Below are 23,544 nucleotides of genomic sequence, written 5' to 3'. Positions count from 1 at the left end.
TAATTACTGGCTCATTTCAAAGACTTTACTATATCATATATCTTTAAAAGATATTTTGATATCAGTTTGATAAAGAAACTGACAGAAAAGTTGAACTGAAAACTTAATAGCTATCAAACTGTAGTTAATTAAACCAAGTCATTACGACTGAAATATACAGGGTGTTTCAAAAAATGTGATGTTATTTGAGATGTAAATATCCCAGAAACTACATAGTCGAGGCAAATGAAACTGAACAGGCTTAATGTTGAGCAATATAAGATTTATTCCTCAAAATTTGAATGAGAAATTCAAAGGTATGTGGATTCCATGAACGATTTCACAAATTTTCAATATTCGCACCGCCTAAGACACAGACACACAGACAGCCTTCCTCTTTGAACTTGTTGTGCCGTGTCCAAATCTGCATTGCAGTTGGTGCATTTTTAGAGAATTCTCTCATAAACGCATGCTGCAGCCTTGTTCGACCGTGTTTAAGCATACTCTTACACACAAAACGCCTTTTCTTTTCCAGTGAATGGCGTTTCTATACCGAAAAAGCTAAAAACAAAAAAACTTGAAACATAAAATTTTGACCTGTTTCCACACATGCTGTTAAAATTTGAGGTCAATTGAACAAGAATTGGAAAAGTTATTAGACTGTGAAATCTCATCTCATTATCTCTAGCCGCTTTATCCTTCTACAGGGTCGCAGGCAAGCTGGAGCCTATCCCAGCTGACTACGGGCGAAAGGCGGGGTACACCCTGGACAAGTCGCCAGATCATCACAGGGCTGACACATAGACACAGACAACCATTCACACCTACGGTCAATTTAGAGTCACCAGTTAACCTAACCTGCATGTCTTTGGACTGTGGGGGAAACCGGAGCACCCGGAGGAAACCCACGCGGACACGGGGAGAACATGCAAACTCCACACAGAAAGGCCCTCGCCGGCCCCGGGGCTCGAACCCAGGACCTTCTTGCTGTGAGGCGACAGCGCTAACCACTACACCACCGTGCCACCCGACTGTGAAATGATATAAAAGAAATTTTGAAACACCCTATATATTTTTTATGCACGTCATAACATGAATTGAATGCTTCTGTTTCTGCATTGCTGAATAAACCTGAGTGATGAATAAATGATCATGACATTTGACTAAAATGCTGATTGTGTGTTTAGGGGTCATGTGGTATCTGGGCTTTATAGATTATCAGACCTACGTAGCTCCCCGTCTCCACAATTGGTTTCTTATTTAAGAGGAACACTTCCTGTTGTCTGGACCAATGAGGTAAAGGGTTGTGTAATAAGCATCACAACAGTCCCACAGACATTTAAAAAAAGAATAGAAAAACAATAAATTCAATAATGTTTTCACTAACTTGTACCTGTTTTTTTTTTTTTTAAATTTAGACCACGATGGTTGCCGGAGCTACGATTACATCAGGAGACATTGTCGCCAAGAATGGACTCATTCATCTGATTGATAAAGCAAGTGGTCTGGCTTTGAAAACTGTGAGAAAGAAATCTAAATATTTACTTTAAACCTTCGCTAATGTGCTTTTGTGTGTCTTAATCAGGTCCTAATCACTGATCGTAAGCTGAGTGCTGGTTTACTTGTGGTGCTGGACAAGAGGCCAGAGTTCTCTCTCTTCAAGAACGCTCTGATAGTAGGTTTGAAATGAAAGTGTCTGTGGAATGGATAATTGTCTCTTGTTTTAACTATGTGAGTGAAGTAAAGATTTTAATTCATTTCTCTTGTGTTTTAGACATACAACCTGACTACAGACATCGAGGAGGCCTCTGGCTTTACAGTTTTTGCACCTACAGACAACGCCATCAGAGAATATCTGAAGAGTACAGGCCAGGATTCACTGGTACCATCTGTAGCACCACACACACACCGTACATTATATATACAGTGGGGCAAAAAAGTATTTAGTCAGTCACCAATTGTGCAAGTTCTCCCACTTAAAAAGATGAGAGAGGCCTGTAATTTTCATCATAGGTACACTTCAACTATGAGAGACAAAATGAGAAAAAAAATCCAGAAAATCATATTGTCTGATTTTTAAAGAATTTATTTGCAAATTATGGTGGAAAATAAGTATTTGGTCAATAACAAAAGTTCATCTCAATACTTTGTTATATACCCTTTGTTGGCAATGACAGAGGTCAAACGTTTTCTGTAAGTCTTCACAAGGTTTTCACACACTGTTGCTGGTATTTTGGCCCATTCCTCCATGCAGATCTCCTCTAGAGCAGTGATGTTTTGGGGCTGTCGCTGGGCAACACGGACTTTCAACTCCCTCCAAAGATTTTCTATGGGGTTGAGATCTGGAGACTGGCTAGGCCACTCCAGGACCTTGAAATGTTTCTTACGAAGCCACTCCTTCGTTGCCCGGGCGGTGTGTTTGGGATCATTGTCATGCTGAAAGACTCAGCCACGTTTCATCTTCAATGCCCTTGCTGATGGAAGGAGGTTTTCACTCAAAATCTCACGATACATGGCCCCATTCATTCTTTCCTTTACACGGATCAGTCGTCCTGGTCCCTTTGCAGAAAAACAGCCCCAAAGCATGATGTTTCCACCCCCATGCTTCACAGTAGGTATGGTGTTCTTTGGACGCAACTCAGCATTCTTTCTCCTCCAAACACGACAAGTTGAGTTTTTACCAAAAAGTTCTATTTTGGTTTCATCTGACCATATGACATTCTCCCAATCCTCTTCTGGATCATCCAAATGCTCTCTAGCAAACTTCAGATGGGCCTGGACATGTACTGGCTTAAGCAGGGGGGCACGTCTGGCACTGCAGGATTTGAGTCCCTGGCGGCGTAGTGTGTTACTGATGGTAGCCTTTGTTACTTTGGTCCCAGCTCTCTGCAGGTCATTCACTAGGTCCCCCCGTGTGGTTCTGGGATTTTTGCTCACCGTTCTTGTGATCATTTTGACCCCACGGAGTGAGATCTTGCGTGGAGCCCCAGATCGAGGGAGATTATCAGTGGTCTTGTATGTCTTCCATTTTCTAATAATTGCTCCCACAGTTGATTTCTTCACACCAAGCTGCTTACCTATTGCAGATTCAGTCTTCCCAGCCTGGTGCAGGTCTACAATTTTGTTTCTGGTGTCCTTTGACAGCTCTTTGGTCTTGGCCATAGTGGAGTTTGGAGTGTGACTGTTTGAGGTTGTGGACAGGTGTCTTTTATACTGATAATGAGTTCAAACAGGTGCCATTAATACAGGTAACGAGTGGAGGACAGAGGAGCCTCTTAAAGAAGAAGTTACAGGTCTGTGAGAGCCAGAAATCTTGCTTGTTTGTAGGTGACCAAATACTTATTTTACCGAGGAATTTACCAATTAATTCATTAAAAATCCTACAATGTGATTTCCTGGATTCTTTCCCCCATTCTGTCTCTCATAGTTGAAGTGTACCTATGATGAAAATTACAGGCCTCTCTCATCTTTTTAAGTGGGAGAACTTGCACAATTGGTGGCTGACTAAATACTTTTTTGTCCCACTGTACATATATACACACGCTTACTGGCTACTTTAACAGGAACTTGTTCTTGATTCTAAGATTCCTGTTCGTGGCTGCAGGAGTGGAACCCATTGTGTTCTTGTGCTGTTGCATGCTGAGATGCTTTTCTGCTCACCACAGTTGAAAAGAGTGATTATATGAGTTGCTATATCTTTCCTTCCTGGCAGCTCGAACCAATCTGGCCATTTTCCTCTGATCTCTCTTATCAACAAGGTGTTTGTTTCCACCCACAGAACTGTCACTCATTCACTCACTCAATGTTTTTTGCACCATTCTGTGTCAACTCTAGAGACTGTTGTGTGTGAAAACCCCGGGAGATCAGCAGTTTCTGAAATACTCAAATAAACCAGTCCATCTGGCTCAAACCAACACCCATGCCACAGTGAAAGAAAGTCACACTTTGAGATCACAATTTTTCCCATTCTGATGTTTGAAGAAGTGAACATTAACTGAAGCTCTTGATTTGTATCTGCACGATTTGATGCATTGTGCTGCTGTCAAGGGATCGGCTGATTAGAGAACTGCATAAAACAGCAGGGGGATGGGTGTGCCTAATAAAGTGGCCAGTGCACACCTTTGCACTTACCCGTCTCGATATGATTTCTTGTGTCTAGGACGTGAACATAACCCAGTACCACATTGTCCTGGATGAGACTCTGATGCAAGCTGACTTGCAGGATGGTCTGTATAAAGACAGTATGCTGGGATTCTCCTATCAGCTGAGTATATTCTACAATGACAACAACGTACGTCAAACACTCTTTCCCTTCTCCAGCAATCTTTTCTTAGCAATTTACCAACACATCTGAGCGAAATATTAATGTTCCCAACAGATATGTTTTATTTCCAGTGCCATTCTGCTTTTCTTATTGGTTGTATAATAGATGTGCTCGCTTGCACAGATGTTACGCTCAGTAATTAGCTCGAGTAGTCCATATTTCACAGTAACAATTCTACTTTAACTGCTTGAACAGAGGGTGTATATTTAACAGTTATTCCATGAAATCGAGTCGTACATGAGCTGATAGTCACTGAGGCACTTAGCACCGAGTCGGCTATAAGCCATGTACGATGAGATTTGAGTGGAATAACTGTTTTATTCTTTCCACATTCACTGGATTTTGAGAAACAGAGCATTTTTATTTTTATTTTTTGCAAATTCAATAAATAAAAAATTTATACAAAATGTCCGACAGAATCATTTCCGCTTAGAATGAAACAAACCTGCGAAATGACAGGAACAATTTGTGAAAAATGCCATAATAATAATAATTCTTGAAAAATTAAAAAAAGATGTGTTCTTACCATCAAATACTTTTATTCCATATTTTGTTGCTTTTTTGTATTTTGGGGAGTTTTGTTTCTGAGTAGTTCTTATTTCATCTTCAGGGCGGTGTAGTGGTTAGCGCTGTCGCCTCACAGCACGAAGGTTCTGGGTTCGAAGCCGGCGAGGGCCTTTCTGTGTGGAGTTTGCATGTTCTCCCTGTGTCTGCGTGGGTTTCCTCTGGGTGCTCCGTTTTCCCCCACAGTCCAAAGACATGCAGTTAGGTTAACGTGGGGTGGCCTTGGGCTGAAGTGCCCTTGAGCAAGGTACCTAACCCCTGACTGCTCCCCGGGCGCTGTAGTGTGGCTGCCCACTGCTCTGGGTGTGTGTGCACGTTAGAGCCCTGCACTCCCGTGGGACCCGACACAAAGCAGTGCGGCGCGGGACAAATTTTGAAAGCTCATTGCGGGCGGGAGGGCGAGTGCACAATGCGGGAGCGGGCGGGAGAGGTGATAAGCTGCAGTCCCGCTAACTAAAAACGTGTTTAAAATAAAATTTATAAATTATTAATTTATGTCGGGGCGGCACAGTGGTGTAGTGGTTAGCGCTGTCGCCTCACAGCAAGAAGGTCCTGGGTTCGAGCCCCGGGGCCGGCGAGGGCCTTTCTGTGTGGAGTTTGCATGTTCTCCCCGTGTCCGTGTGGGTTTCCTCCGGGTGCTCCGGTTTCCCCCACAGTCCAAAGACATGCAGGTTAGGTTAACTGGTGACTCTAAATTGACCGTAGGTGTGAATGTGAGTGTGAATGGTTGTCTGTGTCTATGTGTCAGCCCTGTGATGACCTGGCGACTTGTCCAGGGTGTACAGCTGGGATAGGCTGGGATAGGCTGGGATAGGCTCCAGCTTGCCTGCGACCCTGTAGAAGGATAAAGCGGCTAGAGATAATGAGATGAGATGAGATATATAATTTGTGCTGGATATTTTATTTGGCATTAATAAAAACATTTTAAGATGCCTAAATTTGCGGATGTGGTCTAATCTCGCGTACGTTTCCGATTCCTTTCCGCTCTTCTGTGTTTGAGTTCTCTGATCATGGCAGAAGAGCAGAGCTCCTCTAGTGAAGCTCACAGTGCTTCAGAAGTAAGTGCTGCTTTAAAAAGAGGTACATTTACCGTTAAAAAGTCAAGAGTCCTGAAATCAGACATTTGGAAGTCGTTCTCACTTGTGTATGACGCAGAGGGAAATCAGCTGCCCTTTGCTTGTTGTGATAAGTGCCAAAAGGTTCTGACATACAACGACCATAAATCAGGTACATCAGGCCTGAATTGCCATGTATGTACTGTCTTAAAAGGACAACAATTCCCCAAGCCAATGACAAGAACTTTCGTGAGAAATAACGCGAACGTCTGCATCATGCGGGATTTGCGGGCGGGAGCGGGACAAACTATGGCAGGCGCGGGCAGGAGCGGGACTGAAAATCATAATTCTTTGCGGGAGCGGGACTGCACAATGCGGAAGCAGGCGGGAGCGGGACTGAAAATTCTGTCCCGCGCAGACCTCTAGTGCACGTGACTTCACTACTTCAGATGGGTTAAATGCAGAGGATGAATTTCACTGTGCTTGAAGTGTGCATGTGACAAATAAAGGTTTCTTCTTCAGCAACATGCTCTGCCATTTTGTTTTTCTCTATTCATGGTATATGAGCTGATATTTTTATAGTAGAGTAGCCAATCAGAGCACACGATTGATCATATCCAGTGAATGTGTATAGAATAATGTGTGTTAACCTTCCCATGTTAATACAAAGAATCACAAATTAAATTGTAAAATGTCTCACTGGAAAGCACATTTTGTTATACAAATGCAAACTTTTGAATGCAATTTCAAAATAAGCAAAACAATTCAGATTTACAATAGCAAAAAAAAAAATCTTATGAACTTAGAAAGTACAAGGAAAAATACAAATATGTCACATTAGAGGAGATTGGATAAAATTAAAATGAATTTAAAGGTAAAGAACTGTTCATACATGGAGTGTGAAAGTGTTCAGCTGTGACAGCTATGAATAGATTTTTTTTTAAATAAATAAATCTGGTTAGCATTAAAGTTAAAAATGGACAAAAATACTCATTTACCAAAACTGTTTTCTAAAGCTTGGTGTGCAAAAATATCTAAGGAGCAGTGTATAAGCCAGAATACAGTATCGAGTTGGCGGCACGGTGGTGTAGTGGTTAGCGCTGTCGCCTCACAGCAAGAAAGTCCGGGTTCGAGCCCCGTGGCCAGCGAGGGCCTTTCTGTGCGGAGTTTGCATGTTCTCCCCGTGTCCGCGTGGGTTTCCTCCGAGTGCTCCGGTTTCCCCCACAGTCCAAAGACATGCAGGTTAGGTTAACTGGCGACTCTAAATTGACCGTAGGTGTGAATGTGAGTGTGAATGGTTGTCTGTGTCTATGTGTCAGCCCTGTGATGACCTGGCGACTTGTCCAGGGTGTACCCCGCCTTTCGCCCGTAGTCAGCTGGGATAGACTCCAGCTTGCCTGCGACCCTGTAGAACAGGATAAAGTGGCTACAGATAATGAGATGAGATGAGACAGTATTGAGTTATTCACCTGTGTGTGTGTGTGTGTGTGTGTGTGTGTGTGTAATATAGGCTACTACATTTCAGTTCTTCTCTCACTCCATTTCTCTCCCTTATCCTGTATCTAGTGGTTTGTAAACAAGGCCCAGGTGAATGTTACAGATATTAAGACTGATAAAGGAGTGATCCACGGATTGTCCTCGGTCCTGAAGATTCCTAAAAACCGCTGTGACACAGCCACCAGCAAAATTGAATGGGTATGACCTAACTATTCTTCAAACCTCTCTCTACTTCAGTTATCTTTTTAATTTTATACATACACACTGTTCTAAAATGTTCAGTCTTGAATGTGTCCCAAGAATCGGACGTTCATGTCCAAATCTCACTCTTGTTCCAGTAGCTAATCTTGACCAGATACTAGATTTATACCCAAGAGCTGCTGCTGTAATCATAAAGACTGTATTAATCCCAGGACTTTAACTCACGATCATCCTTTCAATACATTTACAGTGTCTTGCAAAAGTATTCATCCCTCTTGGTGTTTGTCCTGTTTTGTTGCATTACAAGATGGAATTAAAATGGATTTTTGAAGGGTTAGTGCCATTTGATTTACACAACATGCCTACCACTTTAAAGGTACAAATTGTTGTTTTACTGTGACACAAAATAAAAATTAAGATGAAAAAAAACAGAAATCTGGAGTGTGCATACTGTAGGTATTCACTCCCTTTCGTATGAAACCCCTAAATAAGAGCTGGTCCAACCAATTCACTTCATAAGTCCCATAATTAGTCGATTAAGATCCACCTGTGTGCAATCAAAGTGTCACATGATCTGTCATATGATGTCTGTATAAATCAACCTGTTCTGGAAGGACCCTGACTCTGCAACACTACTCAGCAAGCAACATGAAAACCAAGGAGCCTCCAAACAGGTCAGAGACAAAGTTGTGGAGAAGTATAGATCAGGGTTGGGTTATAAAAAAAAAATTCCAAACTTTGAACATCCCAAGAAGCACCATTAAATCCATCATAGCAAAGTGGAAAGAATATGGCACCACTACAAACCTGACGAGAAGGCCGCCCACCAAAACTCACAGACCGGGCAAGGAGGGCATTAATCAGAGATGCAACAAAGACACCAAAGATAACACTGAAGGAGCTGCAAAGATCCACAGCGGAGATGGGAGTATCTGTCCATAGGACCACTTTAAGCCATACACTCCACAGAGCGGGGCTTTATGGAAGAGTGGCCAGAAAAAAAAGCCATTGCTTAAGAAAATAGGTTTGGAGTTTGCCCAACAGCATGTGGCAGACTCCCCAAACACATGGAAGAAGATTCTTTGGTCAAATGAGACAAAAATGGAACTTTTTGGCCATCATGGGAAATGCCATGTGTGGCACAAACCCAACACCCTGAGAACCCCATCTCTACAATGAAGCATGGTGGTGGCAGCATCATGCTGTGGGGATGTTTTTCATCTGCAGGGACAGGAAAGCTGGTCAGGACTGAAGGAAAGATGGATGGCACTAAATACAGGGCAATTCTGGAGGAAAACCTGTTTGAGTCGGCCAGAGGTTTGAGACTGGGACGAAGGTTCACGTTCCAACATGACAATGACCCTAAACATCCTGTTAAAGCTACACTGGAGTGGTTTAAAGGGAAACATTTAAATGTCTTAGAATGGCCTAATCAAAGCCCAGACCTCAGTCCAATTGAGAATCTGTGGCATAACTTGAAGATTGCTGTATACCAACGCAACTCATCTAACTTGAAGGAGTTGGAGCAGTTTTGCCTTGAGGAATGGCCAAAAATCCCAGTGGCTAGATGTGCTAAGCTAATAGAGACATACCCCAAGAGACTTGCAGCTGTAATTGTAGCAAAAGGTGGCTCTACAAAGTGTTGACTTTTTTGGGGGGCGGGGGTTGAATACCTATGCACACTCCAGATTTCTGTTTTTTCATCTTAATTATTGTTTGTGTCACAATAAAAAAAAAAATGTAAAAAATATTTCACCTTGGGGCGGCACGGTGGTGTAGTGGTTAGCGCTGTCGCCTCACAGCAAGAAGGTCCTGGGTTCGAGCCCCGGGGCCGGCGAGGGCCTTTCTGTGTGGAGTTTGCATGTTCTCCCCGTGTCCGCGTGGGTTTCCTCCGGGTGCTCCGGTTTCCCCCACAGTCCAAAGACATGCAGGTTAGGTTAACTGGTGACTCTAAATTGACCGTAGGTGTGAATGTGAGTGTGAATGGTTGTCTGTGTCTATGTGTCAGCCCTGTGATGACCTGGCGACTTGTCCAGGGTGTACCCCGCCTTTCGCCCGTAGTCAGCTGGGATAGGCTCCAGCTTGCCTGCGACCCTGTAGAAGGATAAAGCGGCTAGAGATAATGAGATGAGATGAGATGAGATATTTCACCTTTAAAGTGGTCGGCATGTTGTGTTAATCAAATGGTGCTAACCCCCAAAAATCCATTTTAATTCCAGCTTGTAATGAGACAAAACAGAACAAACACCAAGTGGGATGAATACTTTTGACTTTTGCAAGACACTGTACTACAGCTTGCCTTTACTCTTCTACAACTATACAGCTACAGAGTATCACCCAGAGGAAGATGGGCTCCCTTTTCAGTCACTAAAGCAGATTTCTGTTGTTAAAAGTGCTATACAAATAAAATGGAATTGATATCATATGTGTCTGATGATGCTGTGTGTAGGGAAAGTGTATGGACTGCTTTAATCCACCCGAGAATCGCTGTCCAGCTGGAACAAAGCAACTGAAGTCGGTAAATGCCAATCAAACAGTTCTGAACAATAAGCATTATGTGTTGGATTGTTGAAATGAAATAATTGGTATTATTGTGCCAGAGTTCTCTGATTCTGTGTCTGTTATTCAAAGTCACCGAGGAGATGTTTGTTAAAAACGAGGAGAAATAAGCGGTACATCGGCTGTGCGGCCCCCTGTGAAAATCGCAAAATTGTACGTATGATTTTCTCTTGTGCCTCCATAAATTGCTTAAAGAACAACTCTAATGACCTTCATTCCTGTTTTCACATCATCCTTCATCAAATTTATTGAGAGAACTGGAAAACTCAGAGAAAAATAAAGAATATGCAAATACTTCTTTATAAAGCTTATTGTGTATGCGCCCTTGCAGCAAACCTTGACAGCAGCTGTTCCAGGAACTAGCCTTTCCCCCCATTTTCTCCCCAATTTGATCAACTGTCAATTCCCTCCCACCAGTCAACCCTATCACATAAAACCGACCAAACACGAGGATAAAGGCTAACACGTGTATCTCACAAGTTCAAACTACAGGATGAAAGCACCATCTGCCTTCTTCTACATGCATTAACTTATAGATGCCCATGATTGGCTAGTGTCACTGTTATTGACAAGGTAGAAAGAGTATGCCATCCCTTCCACCAAGATACCACAGCCAATTTTGCTGCCTTGGTTCCCAGCTAGGGATGGCTGTGTCATTGTTGGGATTCAAACTCATGCTGCTATATTAATCAACATATCATTTGATACCAGACAGCACACAGAAAGGCAGGTCTTATAGCATGTGTCAAATACAGCCCAATTCAGACATGTTAAATTTTCTCAACCTTGGTGAGAAATTGCAGAAATGAAGCTCGTTGCTTCACCTATAGGACACCTATGCATTGTACTGCAGTGAAAATAAGAAGGCCTAATATTGCCTGTCTTTGAGTGGTCTATCAGATATATTCCATTCAGCTAGCATGATATTGAATGAGTGGAAGAGGAGTTCAATATCATGCTAGCTGAATGGAATAGATCTGATATACCATGAAAAAAAGCTAGCCATTATTATTATCTCATCTCATCTCATTATCTCTAGCCGCTTTATCCTTCTACAGGGTCGCAGGCAAGCTGGAGCCTATCCCAGCTGACTACGGGCGAAAGGCGGGGTACACCCTGGACAAGTCGCCAGGTCATCATAGGGCTGACACATAGACACAGACAACCATTCACACTCACATTCACACCTACGGTCAATTTAGAGTCACCAGTTAACCTAACCTGCATGTCTTTGGACTGTGGGGGAAACCGGAGCACCCGGAGGAAACCCACGCAGACACGGGGAGAACATGCAAACTCCACACAGAAAGGCCCTCGCCGGCCACGGGGCTCGAACCCGGACCTTCTTGCTGTGAGGCGACAGCGCTAACCACTTCACCACCGTGCCGCCCCATTATTATTATTATTATTATTATACACACTCTTCATATCAGCATTCTCAAATGCCAACACTAGCTAACCCACAACTCGGCGCTGTTAGCACAGCAGTGAAGTCACCTTCCAGCCGGCGTAGCGTTCATCAGTAGTGTTAGCGAATGCTAATAAAGCGGTCAAGCCAGTGCTATCTATTGAGAGCAAGTAGCACAGGCTAACGACCAAGAAACTAAGATTTCTGTCTCCAGACTCTTCTTCCACGCACACTCGCCACAGTATTTTTCACTCAGACTTAAGTATTCATTTCCCTGTGTAATTTACTCAGTTATTTTAAAATCAACATCGACAACTACACATAACAGAGCGACCTGGCAGTCAAAATTCTCTCAAATTCTCTCAAAATCTTCCATATTTAACAAAGCTAACTTGGCAGCCATGTTTGTCTACAAATTGTCACAGTCGCTCGCTAGCGCGGAAATTTTACGTCTCTGATGTGTCTCTCCTCGAGTTTTTCAATGTCCATTGGTATGTTTTTCTCTTGTAAATATGCATAAAGAATACATAATGAAGTTTTGGTAGCCTTTTGAGTGTTCAGCATGTCTTTTTCTTTCCTAGCAAACACAAAACTGATTGTGCGCATGCATAGCAGAAAAGTTTCTCATTGGATATTCGTGCCAGCTCTGATATGTGACGTTGTGTTGTCTTGAAAATGTGCAATATCGTAACAATATTGCACGCTCATTCTCCATTGGGTAGAGTGGAGTAATACACATAGGATAAGTGATATGCTAACAATATTGCATGCTATCAAACCAAATGAATGAAACCGGCTAGAAGGGAATAGAATACATATATGTTATTTACCAGCTGGGAGGTCCATATCGTGAAATACCGTGACCGAGGTCTTGAAAGTATTCAAGGCCTAGGTCACGGTATTTCACCATACGGACCGACCTTAAGCTGGTAAATAATATATTTATTTTTTTCTTTACCAATTTCTAACTGAAAACGAGAGCGCACGAAAGGGAAAACTGAGCCGAGCCGCCATTTTGAATCCTCATTCACGGCTGTAATGCAAATGGCTTCCTCCTCGGTATACAAGTGCACTTCCATGGCAGGAAAAAAACTACATTTTGCCGCCTATGTAATCCCCTATTTATACAAAATTGAGTCATTCAGGATTCAGCCATGTTTTTGCTCGGCGTTAGCAAGTTACATGTTTTTAGCTTTCTCCTGAAATGCTTTCTTTTATTTCTTCTTCCTCAGGGTAGTAAAACTCGCTTTCACTGTGAAGACTGTCGTTATCGCTATCCATGATGTAAAATTAATGCTGAGTAAAATTAATTTTCCTGAGAAATGCTGGCAAAAACTTATAAGATTTTTGATAATCTTATAAATAAATCTTATTAAAAATAGATAAATGTTGACAAAAAATGCTACTGTGTTTGTTGTTGTTGTGAATGAACTAGTCACCAGAGGTCCGTAACTGGGGTCTGTAACTGGGGTCCATACCGTAAGTTACGGACCCGCTAGCCAGCCAATCAGAGCACAGGATTTGATGAAAACCGGACCGCGAAAAAAATAAATGTTTTTATTCCATGGAAAAAGTGTCCTGTATGTATAATAATAAATAAATATTGCATTCATTCCATTTCTAGAAGCATTTGTTATGTTGTTTGGCACTGTGCTTCAAGTAATGTAAAATTAAGTTTCACCCAAGATGATACAGAAATTATGATAAATGTGGCATTTAGGAAAACAAAGTAAAACTAACAGAACAGTAAAAATAAAAGCAAAATCTAAATATATACAATTCTTAAAGCAAATATAAATCATTCTTAAAGCTAGACGGCCTTTCAATTTCATAAAATCAGTGAAATTTAGTTCCCTCTGAAATGTGGTCATTGTGGTATATGTTTATAGTTATTATAGTTATTTAATTTGAGGGAATTAAAGTAAATAATGTGCATGAAATCGCTCACTTCGCTCAGTCAAGCAGACAGAGGAAGTCCGTGTGCGCCTGCACAAGTTTTTCTTCTTCTTTTGGGCTTTACAGCAGCTGGCATCCACAGTGTTGCATTACTGCCATCTACAGGTTTACCTTTGAGCGTGCACTGACAGTTCCATCATTCTGTCACTAAACGAACAGCTGATCACACCGAGGTGCTCGCTGACCGCCGATATTTATTAGCTTGGTCCTGCATTTCCTTTCCTTTGTATATAACATAACGTCTTTTCTTCTCGCTTTCTGTTACTGTAGTCGGCCTTTCACATTTCATTCGCACACTCACGTTCACCATTTTTCTCTCCTGTTTCAAATTTGTATCCCACAATGCCTTGCGCGAACAGGGAAAGCCCACCACGTGATGCATGATGTAGTATCTTGAATTGGGTCATGGTGAAGCAGGAAAAAATAGCAGAGAATTTAGGGCCAATAAATTCATTAATTGTTCTATTTAAAAAAACTAATAAAATTGGAAGTCTGTGATTCGAATTCAGTAGCTTTCGGTCCACTAAGCAAAAATAATTGGGTGTTGGGGAAAATTCTTTTTATGACCTACACTTGGGGCGGCACGGTGGTGTAGTGGTTAGCGCTGTCACCTCACAGCAAGAAGGTCCGGGTTCGAGCCCCATGCCCGGCGAGAGCCTTTCTGTGCGGAGTTTGCATGTTCTCCCCGTGTCCGCGTGGGTTTCCTCCGGGTGCTCCGGTTTCCCCCACAGTCCAAAGACATGCAGGTTAGGTTAACTGGTGACTCTAAACTGACCGTAGGTGTGAATGTGAGTGTGAATGGTTGTCTGTGTCTATGTGTCAGCCCTGTGATGACCTGGCGACTTGTCCAGGGTGTACCCCGCCTTTCGCCCGTAGTCAGCTGGGATAGGCTCCACCTTGCCTGCGACCCTGTAGAACAGGATAAAGCGGCTAGAGATAATGAGATGAGATGAGACCTACACTTGAAAAATCTGAAAGGCAGCCTAGCTTTAAGTTTTTCTGTATCTCAGGTACGGTAGGTTCAAAAAGGTCACTAAATTTGTGCATCATAGATGACCCAGCTTGTCATTCAAATAAGCCACGCCCCTGTTTCATGGTGATGTCATGACACATGACTTAAATATATCACCAATTTACAACGTTTTTATTTTTGTGTCATTTTTTAATAATTTCAATGGTGTTGAAATAATTACATTATGTTCAATATACATGTGATATTTGGAGTATGATGTATTAGAGATATAGTATGAAGACCTATTTCTTGGAACTTTTCTATATCTTTTGTGTCTCTCTAGACAAGGAAGTGCTGTGAGGGATTTTATGGCACTGACTGTGAGATTTGTCCAGGGCCTGAAGGCCAGCCATGTTTTGGGAATGGTGTGTGTGTGGATGGTATCAACGGCACTGGTGTGTGCCAATGCAACCCTGGCTTTAATGGCACAGGCTGTGAGAACTGCCAAGCCGACAAATATGGCATCCACTGTGATCAAGGTATCCATGGACCCTTCCTCTGTTATCATCACTTTATTATTCACTCTTCTTATTTTATGATTGTTTTTCTTTACTCTTTGTTTATTAACCCGTCTGTGTGTTCTCATCCTGTAGACTGTAAGTGTGTACATGGCCGCTGTAAGGATGGTTTAGAGGGAGATGGCAGCTGTCAGTGTGATTTGGGATGGAGAGGAGTATACTGTTCCATAGGTACACACACACACACACACACACACACACACACACACACGTTATTCGTTCATTTCCTTTTCGTGCTGAGTTAATACATGGATCGTTGTTGTGTTTCTTTCAGCCATTACCTCAGACATGTGTGGAGGGAAGTGCCATACAAGTGCAAAGTGAGTGCAGTCTCAATACATCAATACATTCACCTGTACACCTGGGCATTAATGCAGTTATCCAATCAGCCAATCATGTAGCAGCAATGCAATGCGTCAAACCATCCAGAGCTTCAGGTATCTGAGGCATAGTCTCGGTGTGTGTAGTCAACCTCAAGGTTCAGTGTGATTTGTTTTTTGGGATAATTTTCTGTTCACCACCTTTATAAAAAGTAGCTATTTGAGTTATGAGCTCGTCCAGCCAACAGGTGATGAGTTTATCCCATCATGTGTTGTCCGTCGTCCTTCTGGCGTTGTCCACATTTCACGAAAATCGCTTCTTCTCTCTCAATTCTTCACCGATTTTTATTCTTTTTGGCAGGAAGGTAGGTCTCCATGGGGTGCATAGAGCTTCTTCCCAAATTTGCATAATTGCAATTAATAATGAAGATATGGAGTAATTAAGCCCTGATGAGCAGTTTCCACACACATCGCTTCTTCTCCCTCAATTCTTCGCCGATTTTGATTCTTTCTGGCATGAAGGTAGGGGTACCTAGGGTGCATATAACTTCTACCCAGATTTGCTTGATTACAATTATTAATGAAGTTATGGACTAATTAAGCCTTAATGAGCAGTTTAACAAAAATCGCTTCTTCTCAGTCAATTCCTCGCCATTTTGGATTCTTTCTGGCAAACAGGTCGGTATTCCTAGGGTGGATATAGCTTCTATATATACCTTGTATATAGTGTATGTAGTTTGCAGCATTTATTGTGCAAGGTGGCCCACTTTAGATCGTTCCTTCTGGACTAGACAGGGCCGGCATGAGCTACGCGTCACTGACAGTCTCGTTGTAGACTTCCTGTCAGCTTGAACCAATCTGGCTGTTCTCCTCTGATCTCTTTCATCAACAAGGTGCTTCTGCCTGCAGAACTGCCACTCACTCACTGGATGTTTTTAGTTTTTTGCACCGTTCTTCTGCAAGTATTTCAAAACCACTATTCAAACCAGACCATCTGTCATCAATACTGTGCAATGGTCAGAGTTACTGAGATGATTCTGGTGGACATTAACAATCGACAGTCACTGTACTTGTGCATGATTTTATGCATTGCACTGCTGCCACGTGATTGGCTGATTTGATAATTGTTTGAATTACAAAGATATATGCAACCATGTTTATGATTGTTGGCTGGAAAGTAATGACAAAATATCCAAAAACCCACAAAAAAATGTTGATCATTGGTTGTGAGGAAAAACCAGATGGTCCCATGTCCCATCGAAAAATATGGATAAATCTGAAGTCAGGACAAATGTTGCGAAACCGAACATTCACAGACACTCAAGTATTTAATCCACAATTGATCGTTATACACCGGTGAAAGTCTGAGGGCTTTAAAGGTGGTTGGTGAAATGAAGCTCTGGGAACTGAAACATAAAACACATTGTCATCTCCGGTTAAATAAGTAAACTAGATAGAACTCAACGCCAACGGCGTCGACGGGGATGCCTCCGCCCGGTAGACTACACGCCTTATTAAGTTGTGATTTGGGGATGGACATTTGACCTCACAGTAATCTTGACCTGGTGAAATTACTTGTATTAACCTTGGAGACATTGTGTTCACAAGGTTTTCGGACAGACATTTGACCTCACAGTGACCTTGACCTTAGACCTTTTGATCTCAAAATCTAATCAGTTCATGTTTGTCCCAAAGCACACAAATGGTGAAAGTTTGGTGAAATTCCTTTCATCTGCCTTGGAGATATTGTGTTCACAAGGTTTGCGGACAGACATTTGACCTCACAGTGACCTTGACCTTAGACCTTTTGATCTCAAAATCTAATCAGTTCATGTTTGTCCCAAAGCGCACAAATGGTGAAAGTTTGGTGAAATTCCTTTCATTAGCCTTTGAGATATTGCGTTCACAAGGTTGCGGGACGGACGCACGGACGGACGCATGGACAGACGGACAACCCGAAAACATAATGCCTCCTGCACCTTACAGTGGCGGAGGCATAATTTTATCAATCTTTAGAAATAGAACCAGTAGTTTTTGGTGACATTACTTGCAGTTCAGGATTGCCTGTGAACTGTATAGACCAGGGGTTTTCAAAGTGTGGGAGAGTCAGCCCCCCCTCAGAGAGCAAATAAACAACAGCGCCCCCTCCTTACAATTTTTGTTGTTGCTATACTTAATGTTCCATTCATATTTAAAAAAAATGGTTGTTGTACACATTTTTATTTTTTTTCTTTTACACATTTTAAACATCTGTGCTTTTTGAAAAATCTTTTTTTACACATTTAAAAAGAGGTTTTAAAAAAGCTCATATGTTTAAAATGTGTTAAAGAGGTTTTAAAAAGCACATATGTTTAAAATGTGTAAAAAAAGAGGTTTTAAAAAAGCACAGATGTTTAAAATGTGTAAAAAAGAGGTTTTAAAAAAGCTCATTTTTTTACACATTTTAAACATCTGTGCTTTTTTAAAACATCTTTTTTACACATTTTAAACATGTGCTTTTTTAAAACATCTTTTTCTTACACAATTTAAACATCTGTGCTTTTTTAAAACTTTTTTACACATTTTAAACATCTGTGCTTTTTAAAACATCTTTTACACATTTTAAACATCTGTGCTTTTTAAAACCTCTTTTACACATTTTAAACATCTGTGCTTTTTAAAACATCTTTTTTTTACACATTTTAAACATCTGTGCTTTTTAAAACCTCTTTTACACATTTTAAACATCTGTGCTTTTTAAAACATCTTTTTTTACACATTTTAAACATCTGTGCTTTTTAAAACCTCTTTTTTTTACACATTTTAAACATATGTGCTTTTTTAAAACATTTTTTTACACATTTTAAACATCTTGTTTTACACATTTTAAACATCTCATAGCATCGTTAGCTAGCACCTCTTGGCAGACAACACACTGTGGCAGTGGAGCATCTTCAGATCCAGTCCATGAAAATCCAAACTTTAAATAATCGTGGTCATACTTCCTTCTTTTTTTTGCTTGGCCCAGACTCTGTCTCCTCACTCACTGTAGCTTTAGGTACTAAAAATCGATCCATTTTGTCTCTGGCAAAGGCTAGCTGAAGTTCGCTAAATGTCCGCAATAGTAACTTATTCCGGTTTATTTTTCCTCACGTTGCGCCCCCCCTGAAGAACTCTGGCGCCCCCTAGGGGAGGCGCGCCCCACACTTTGAAAAGCCCTGGAATAGACTAAGTACTGTAGATAGTGTATGTATGGGAAGCCATGGCCTAATGGTTAGAGAAGCAGCTTTGGGACCAAAAGGCCACCAGTTCGATTCCCTGGACCAGCAGGAATGGCTGAAGTGCCCTTGAGCAAGGCACCTAACCCCAAACTTCTCCCCAGGATGCTCTGAGTATGTTGTATGTCACTCTGGATAAGAGCGTCTGCTAAATGCCTGCAGGTATAGACACAAAAAAAAAAAAAACCAGAGGTAATTGAGACCAGTCAGTAACTTTAGAATATTACATTCATGAATATGGTTGGTGTGGTTATACAGTCACGTCACAGGAAACAGATCAGTGTACTCTACCCTGTAACACCAAAAACTGTTGTGTTTGCTTTGTGCTTTTACTGTTTATACTATAACAACCGTGTGTGTGTTTTCCAGTTGCCTGATTAAAATACCGGATAATACGTACTACTGTAGCTGTGCAGCTGGTTATGAGGGGAACGGTACACACTGCACAGGTACATGCTGCTCTCGAGTTCTCAAAGCTCTGCTCCACATTTAACATTTCAGAGCACACTTTTAAAACTGATCTGGGTTTGTATGTCCCAAGTGGTGGATGCTTGTGCAAACAATAATGGAGGCTGTTCTCCCAATGCTGTATGTAAGAAGAGTTCCCCAGGACGCAGGCAATGTGCGTGTAATCCCGGCCATGCAGGGGATGGACTAGTGTGTGTGTGTAAGTCTGATAGCTTCTGTTTAGTGTACAGTACCAGTCAAAAGTTTGGACACACCTACTCAATCAAAGGTTTTTCTGTATTTGAACTATTTTCTACATTATAGAACAACACTGAAGTAAGGTGACCAGATTTCTGAGAAGAAAACCAAGAACATTTTCGGTTCAGCAGTGAAAATATCATTAAAACATCTAATGTTTTCATCTTTGTAATAAAAAGGGGGGACATTCTGTTTTTCATGTATTTTGATCATGCATTGCATAAAAAGTGGGATTTTCCTCACTCAGTGCACTGTAGGCCGATTCTGCAACTGCTTTAGGTTCACATTAATTAAAGACAATGTGAAAATCTCGGGTATGGGTCCATAGTTTAGATTTATAGACTCTTAAATTGTACGCTAGCTGAAATAGATGTTTTAGACCCATGAAAGTAAATATATTAAATTAATGACCATATATGCCACTAGCAGTTGTGTAGTGGTTAGCACTGTCGCCTCACAGCAAGAAGGTTCTGGGTTCGAGCCCAGCGGCCAACGAGGGGCTTTCTGTGCAGAGTTTGCATGTTCTCCCCGTGTCTGCATGGGTTTCCCCCACAGTCCAAAGACATGCAGGTTAAGTTAATTGGTGGCTCTAAATTGACCGTAGGTGTGAATGGTTGTTTGTTTCCATGTGTCAGCCCTGCGATGATCTGGCGACTTGTCCAGGGTGTACCCTGCCTCTCGCCCATAGTCAGCTGGGATAGGCTCCAGCTTGCCCGCGACCCTGCACAGGATAAGCGGCCACAGATAATGGATGGGTGGATATGCCACTAGTGATGGACAGTGTATTTAAAAATATACAAAACAGACAACACAATTTAAATAAACAGTTTACTTCAATCCAAGCAATTTCAAGGTATGGTAACATTATTATTATTATTATTATTGAGGATACGAATTATTCCCGGGGCGGCACGGTGGTGTAGTGGTTAGCGCTGTCGCCTCACAGCAAGAAGGTCCTGGGTTCGAGCCCCGGGGCCGGCGAGGGCCTTTCTGTGCGGAGTTTGCATGTTCTCCCCGTGTCCACGTGGGTTTCCTCCGGGTGCTCCGGTTTCCCCCACAGTCCAAAGACATGCAGGTTAGGTTAACTGGTGACTCTAAATTGACCGTAGGTGTGAATGTGAGTGTGAATGGTTGTCTGTGTCTATGTGTCAGCCCTGTGATGACCTGGCGACTTGTCCAGGGTGTACCCCGCCTTTCGCCCGTAGTCAGCTGGGATAGGCTCCAGCTTGCCTGCGACCCTGTAGAAGGATAAAGCGGCTACAGATAATGAGATGAGAATGAGACGAATTATTCCCGATCTCCCATAGCCTAAACTGAATTCATAGCTGAATTGATGACCGACTCTAAATGAGCAGCCTTAATCAAAATGTGCAATCCGCGACACATCACAACAAATTATACAAATTACTGACACTTTGGTAACATTACCATAAGCCTACAGCTTTACATAGCCAGCTACTCTGTGGGATGACACACCAATTTGTGTGTAAGTTAGCTTATGCTGTTGAACTGTTACACTTTTACCTCAGCTGGATTTCTGTTACAGCAACGCAACATCTAGCAACAACTTCAGCTGAGTGATTAGCGCTGCACTGAGCTTTCTCCTGCTAGCATTGGCTGCAGTAGGCTACGGTTCGTTAGGTCAACTGCTACATTTCAGTACAGTGTGACAAGCAATGTTATGTCATATACAACATCGCAAAATGTAGCTTACACATTTAAAAGCTAAATAACAGATGATAAACAATGTCACTTTGGCCTGCAAGAAAAGACTATGGTTCACCTGTCCAGGAGCGGATGAAGTGATCTGTCAAAGCTGAATGAGTGACTTTAGTTTAGGCAAAGATTCGCGCGCTCTGCTAAAAACTTGTTCTTCAGCTCCACCAATCAAAATACTGGAAAGGTTCTCACCAGAGGTGTTCTAGAACATCTCTGCTATTGGCCTGAGCCTGTCTTAAAGCTATCCACAAAACAATATGTGAGGCGTTTGCTGAAATCTGGTAGATGTTTCAGTCTGTTTTTTGTTGGTTTTTGTTGTTGGTTTTTTTTTTGCATCTGTCGGTCAGAGTTAAAAATGAGGACATTTCCGGGGACATCTCCAGCTGGGGACAGGCCCCCAAAATCGTCAGAAAATGGGGACGTCTGGTCAACCTATACTGAAGACATCAAAACTATGAAATAACATATGGAACATAGATGGAATTATGTGGTAAACACAAAAGTATTTTTTTTAAATATATGTTTCATATTTTAGATCCGGCGGCACGGTGGTGTCGTGGTTAGCGCTGTCGCCTCACAGCAAGAAGGTCCTGGGTTCGAGCCCCGGGGCCGGCGAGGGCCTTTCTGTGCGGAGTTTGCATGTTCTCCCCGTGTCCGCGTGGGTTTCCTCCGGGTGCTCCGGTTTCCCCCACAGTCCAAAGACATGCAGGTTAGGATAACTCATCTCATCTCATTATCTGTAGCCACTTTATCCTTCTACAGGGTCGCAGGCAAGCTGGAGCCTATCCCAGCTGACTACGGGCGAAAGGCGGGGTACACCCTGGACAAGTCGCCAGGTCATCACAGGGGTTAGGATAACTGGTGACTCTAAATTGACCGTAGGTGTGAATGTGAGTGTGAATGGTTGTCTGTGTCTATGTGTCAGCCCTGTGATGACCTGGCGACTTGTCCAGGGTGTACCCCGCCTTTCGCCCGTAGTCAGCTGGGATAGGCTCCAGCTTGCCTGTGACCCTGTAGAACAGGATAAAACGGCTACAGATAATGAGATGAGATGAGATATTTTAGATCCTTCAGTGTAGCCAGTGTTTTCCTTGATGATGCTTTGCACACTATTGTCATTATCTTAACCAGCTTCATGAGGTAGTCACCTGGAACGCTTTTCAATTAACAGGTGCCTCATCAAAAGGTAATTAGTGCAATTTCTTGCCTTCTTAATGTGTTTGAGATCAAACATTCTCATCTCATCTCATTATCTCTAGCCGCTTTATCCTGTTCTACAGGGTCGCAGGCAAGCTGGAGCCTATCCCAGCTGACTACGGGCGAAAGGCGGGGTACACCCTGGACAAGTCGCCAGGTCATCACAGGGCTGACACATAGACACAGACAACCATTCACACTCACATTCACACCTACGGTCAATTTAGAGTCACCAGTTAACCTAACCTGCATGTCTTTGGACTGTGGGGGAAACCGGAGCACCCGGAGGAAACCCACGCGGACACGGGGAGAACATGCCAACTCCGCACAGAAAGGCCCTCGCCGGCCACGGGGCTCGAACCCGGACCTTCTTGCTGTGAGGCGACAGCGCTAACCACTACACCACCGTGCCACCCTGAGATCAAACAGTAAATAATAAATAATAAAAATACAGTAAATAGCCCTGTTCCATCCACAACTGTAGTAATCCATATTATGTCAAGAACCGCTCAACTAAGTAAAGAGGAACGACATCCATCATTACTTTAAGACATTAAGTGTCTTTTAATTCATAAAAAACAAAGAAAAAATATTGAATTAGAAGGTGTGTCCAAACTTTTGACTGGTACTGTATGTTTTTTTTTTTAAATGTTCTCTTCATTATGGCAAACTCTAATACTTCTGACTGTGTGAATTTCTCCAGCAATCAATCCATGTCTGGAAGACAGCGGAGGCTGTGGTAATAACTCAATGTGTGTACACACAGGAGCAAACAAGGTATCAAAAGCAACATTCAAGATGCAATATGATCTGTGATTTCTAGGGGAAATGTCATGCTATTTTATAATTTTATAAGACTTTTCAGGACTGGGAGGAGCTTGCAATTCAACAACAATCCAAAACATCGGGCAAAATCTGAACAATTACAACCTCGATTGCAAAAAAAGTTGGGACAAAGTACAAATTGTAAATAAAAATGGAATGCAATGATGTGGAAGTTTCAAAATTCCATATTTTATTCAGAATAGAACATAGATGACATATCAAATGTTTAAACTGAGAAAATGTATCATTTAAAGAGAAAAATTAGGTGATTTTAAATTTCATGACAACAACACATCTCAAAAAAGTTGGGACAAGGCCATGTTTACCACTGTGAGACATCCCCTTTTCTCTTTACAACAGTCTGTAAACGTCTGGGGACTGAGGAGACAAGTTGCTCAAGTTTAGGGATAGGAATGTTAACCCATTCTTGTCTAATGTAGGATTCTAG

The 23,544-nt window shown here is 42.1% G+C and overlaps 1 protein-coding gene across 3 annotated transcripts in view; it reads left to right on the top strand.

The window, feature by feature from the left end:
• The window catches only part of stab2 (stabilin 2), a 129,022-nt gene that overhangs the window by 51,125 nt on the left and 54,353 nt on the right, over positions 1 to 23,544 (top strand). For all 3 annotated transcript variants that reach the window (XM_060903329.1, XM_060903328.1, XM_060903330.1), the window contains 14 exons: positions 1,167 to 1,275; positions 1,398 to 1,475; positions 1,565 to 1,654; positions 1,754 to 1,861; positions 4,139 to 4,270; positions 7,489 to 7,617; positions 10,070 to 10,138; positions 10,252 to 10,332; positions 14,839 to 15,034; positions 15,149 to 15,244; positions 15,348 to 15,393; positions 19,020 to 19,099; positions 19,192 to 19,317; positions 22,975 to 23,048. In XM_060903329.1, coding sequence (XP_060759312.1) covers positions 1,167 to 1,275; positions 1,398 to 1,475; positions 1,565 to 1,654; positions 1,754 to 1,861; positions 4,139 to 4,270; positions 7,489 to 7,617; positions 10,070 to 10,138; positions 10,252 to 10,332; positions 14,839 to 15,034; positions 15,149 to 15,244; positions 15,348 to 15,393; positions 19,020 to 19,099; positions 19,192 to 19,317; positions 22,975 to 23,048 — 1,414 coding nt within the window. The remainder of the gene's footprint in view (positions 1 to 1,166; positions 1,276 to 1,397; positions 1,476 to 1,564; positions 1,655 to 1,753; positions 1,862 to 4,138; positions 4,271 to 7,488; positions 7,618 to 10,069; positions 10,139 to 10,251; positions 10,333 to 14,838; positions 15,035 to 15,148; positions 15,245 to 15,347; positions 15,394 to 19,019; positions 19,100 to 19,191; positions 19,318 to 22,974; positions 23,049 to 23,544) is intronic.

The sequence above is a fragment of the Neoarius graeffei genome, chromosome 21 (assembly GCF_027579695.1).
Source record: "Neoarius graeffei isolate fNeoGra1 chromosome 21, fNeoGra1.pri, whole genome shotgun sequence".
Lineage (NCBI taxonomy): Eukaryota > Metazoa > Chordata > Actinopteri > Siluriformes > Ariidae > Neoarius > Neoarius graeffei.
The sequence above is the reverse complement of the archived record's forward strand: the minus strand, read 5'-3'. Positions and strand labels throughout refer to the sequence as shown.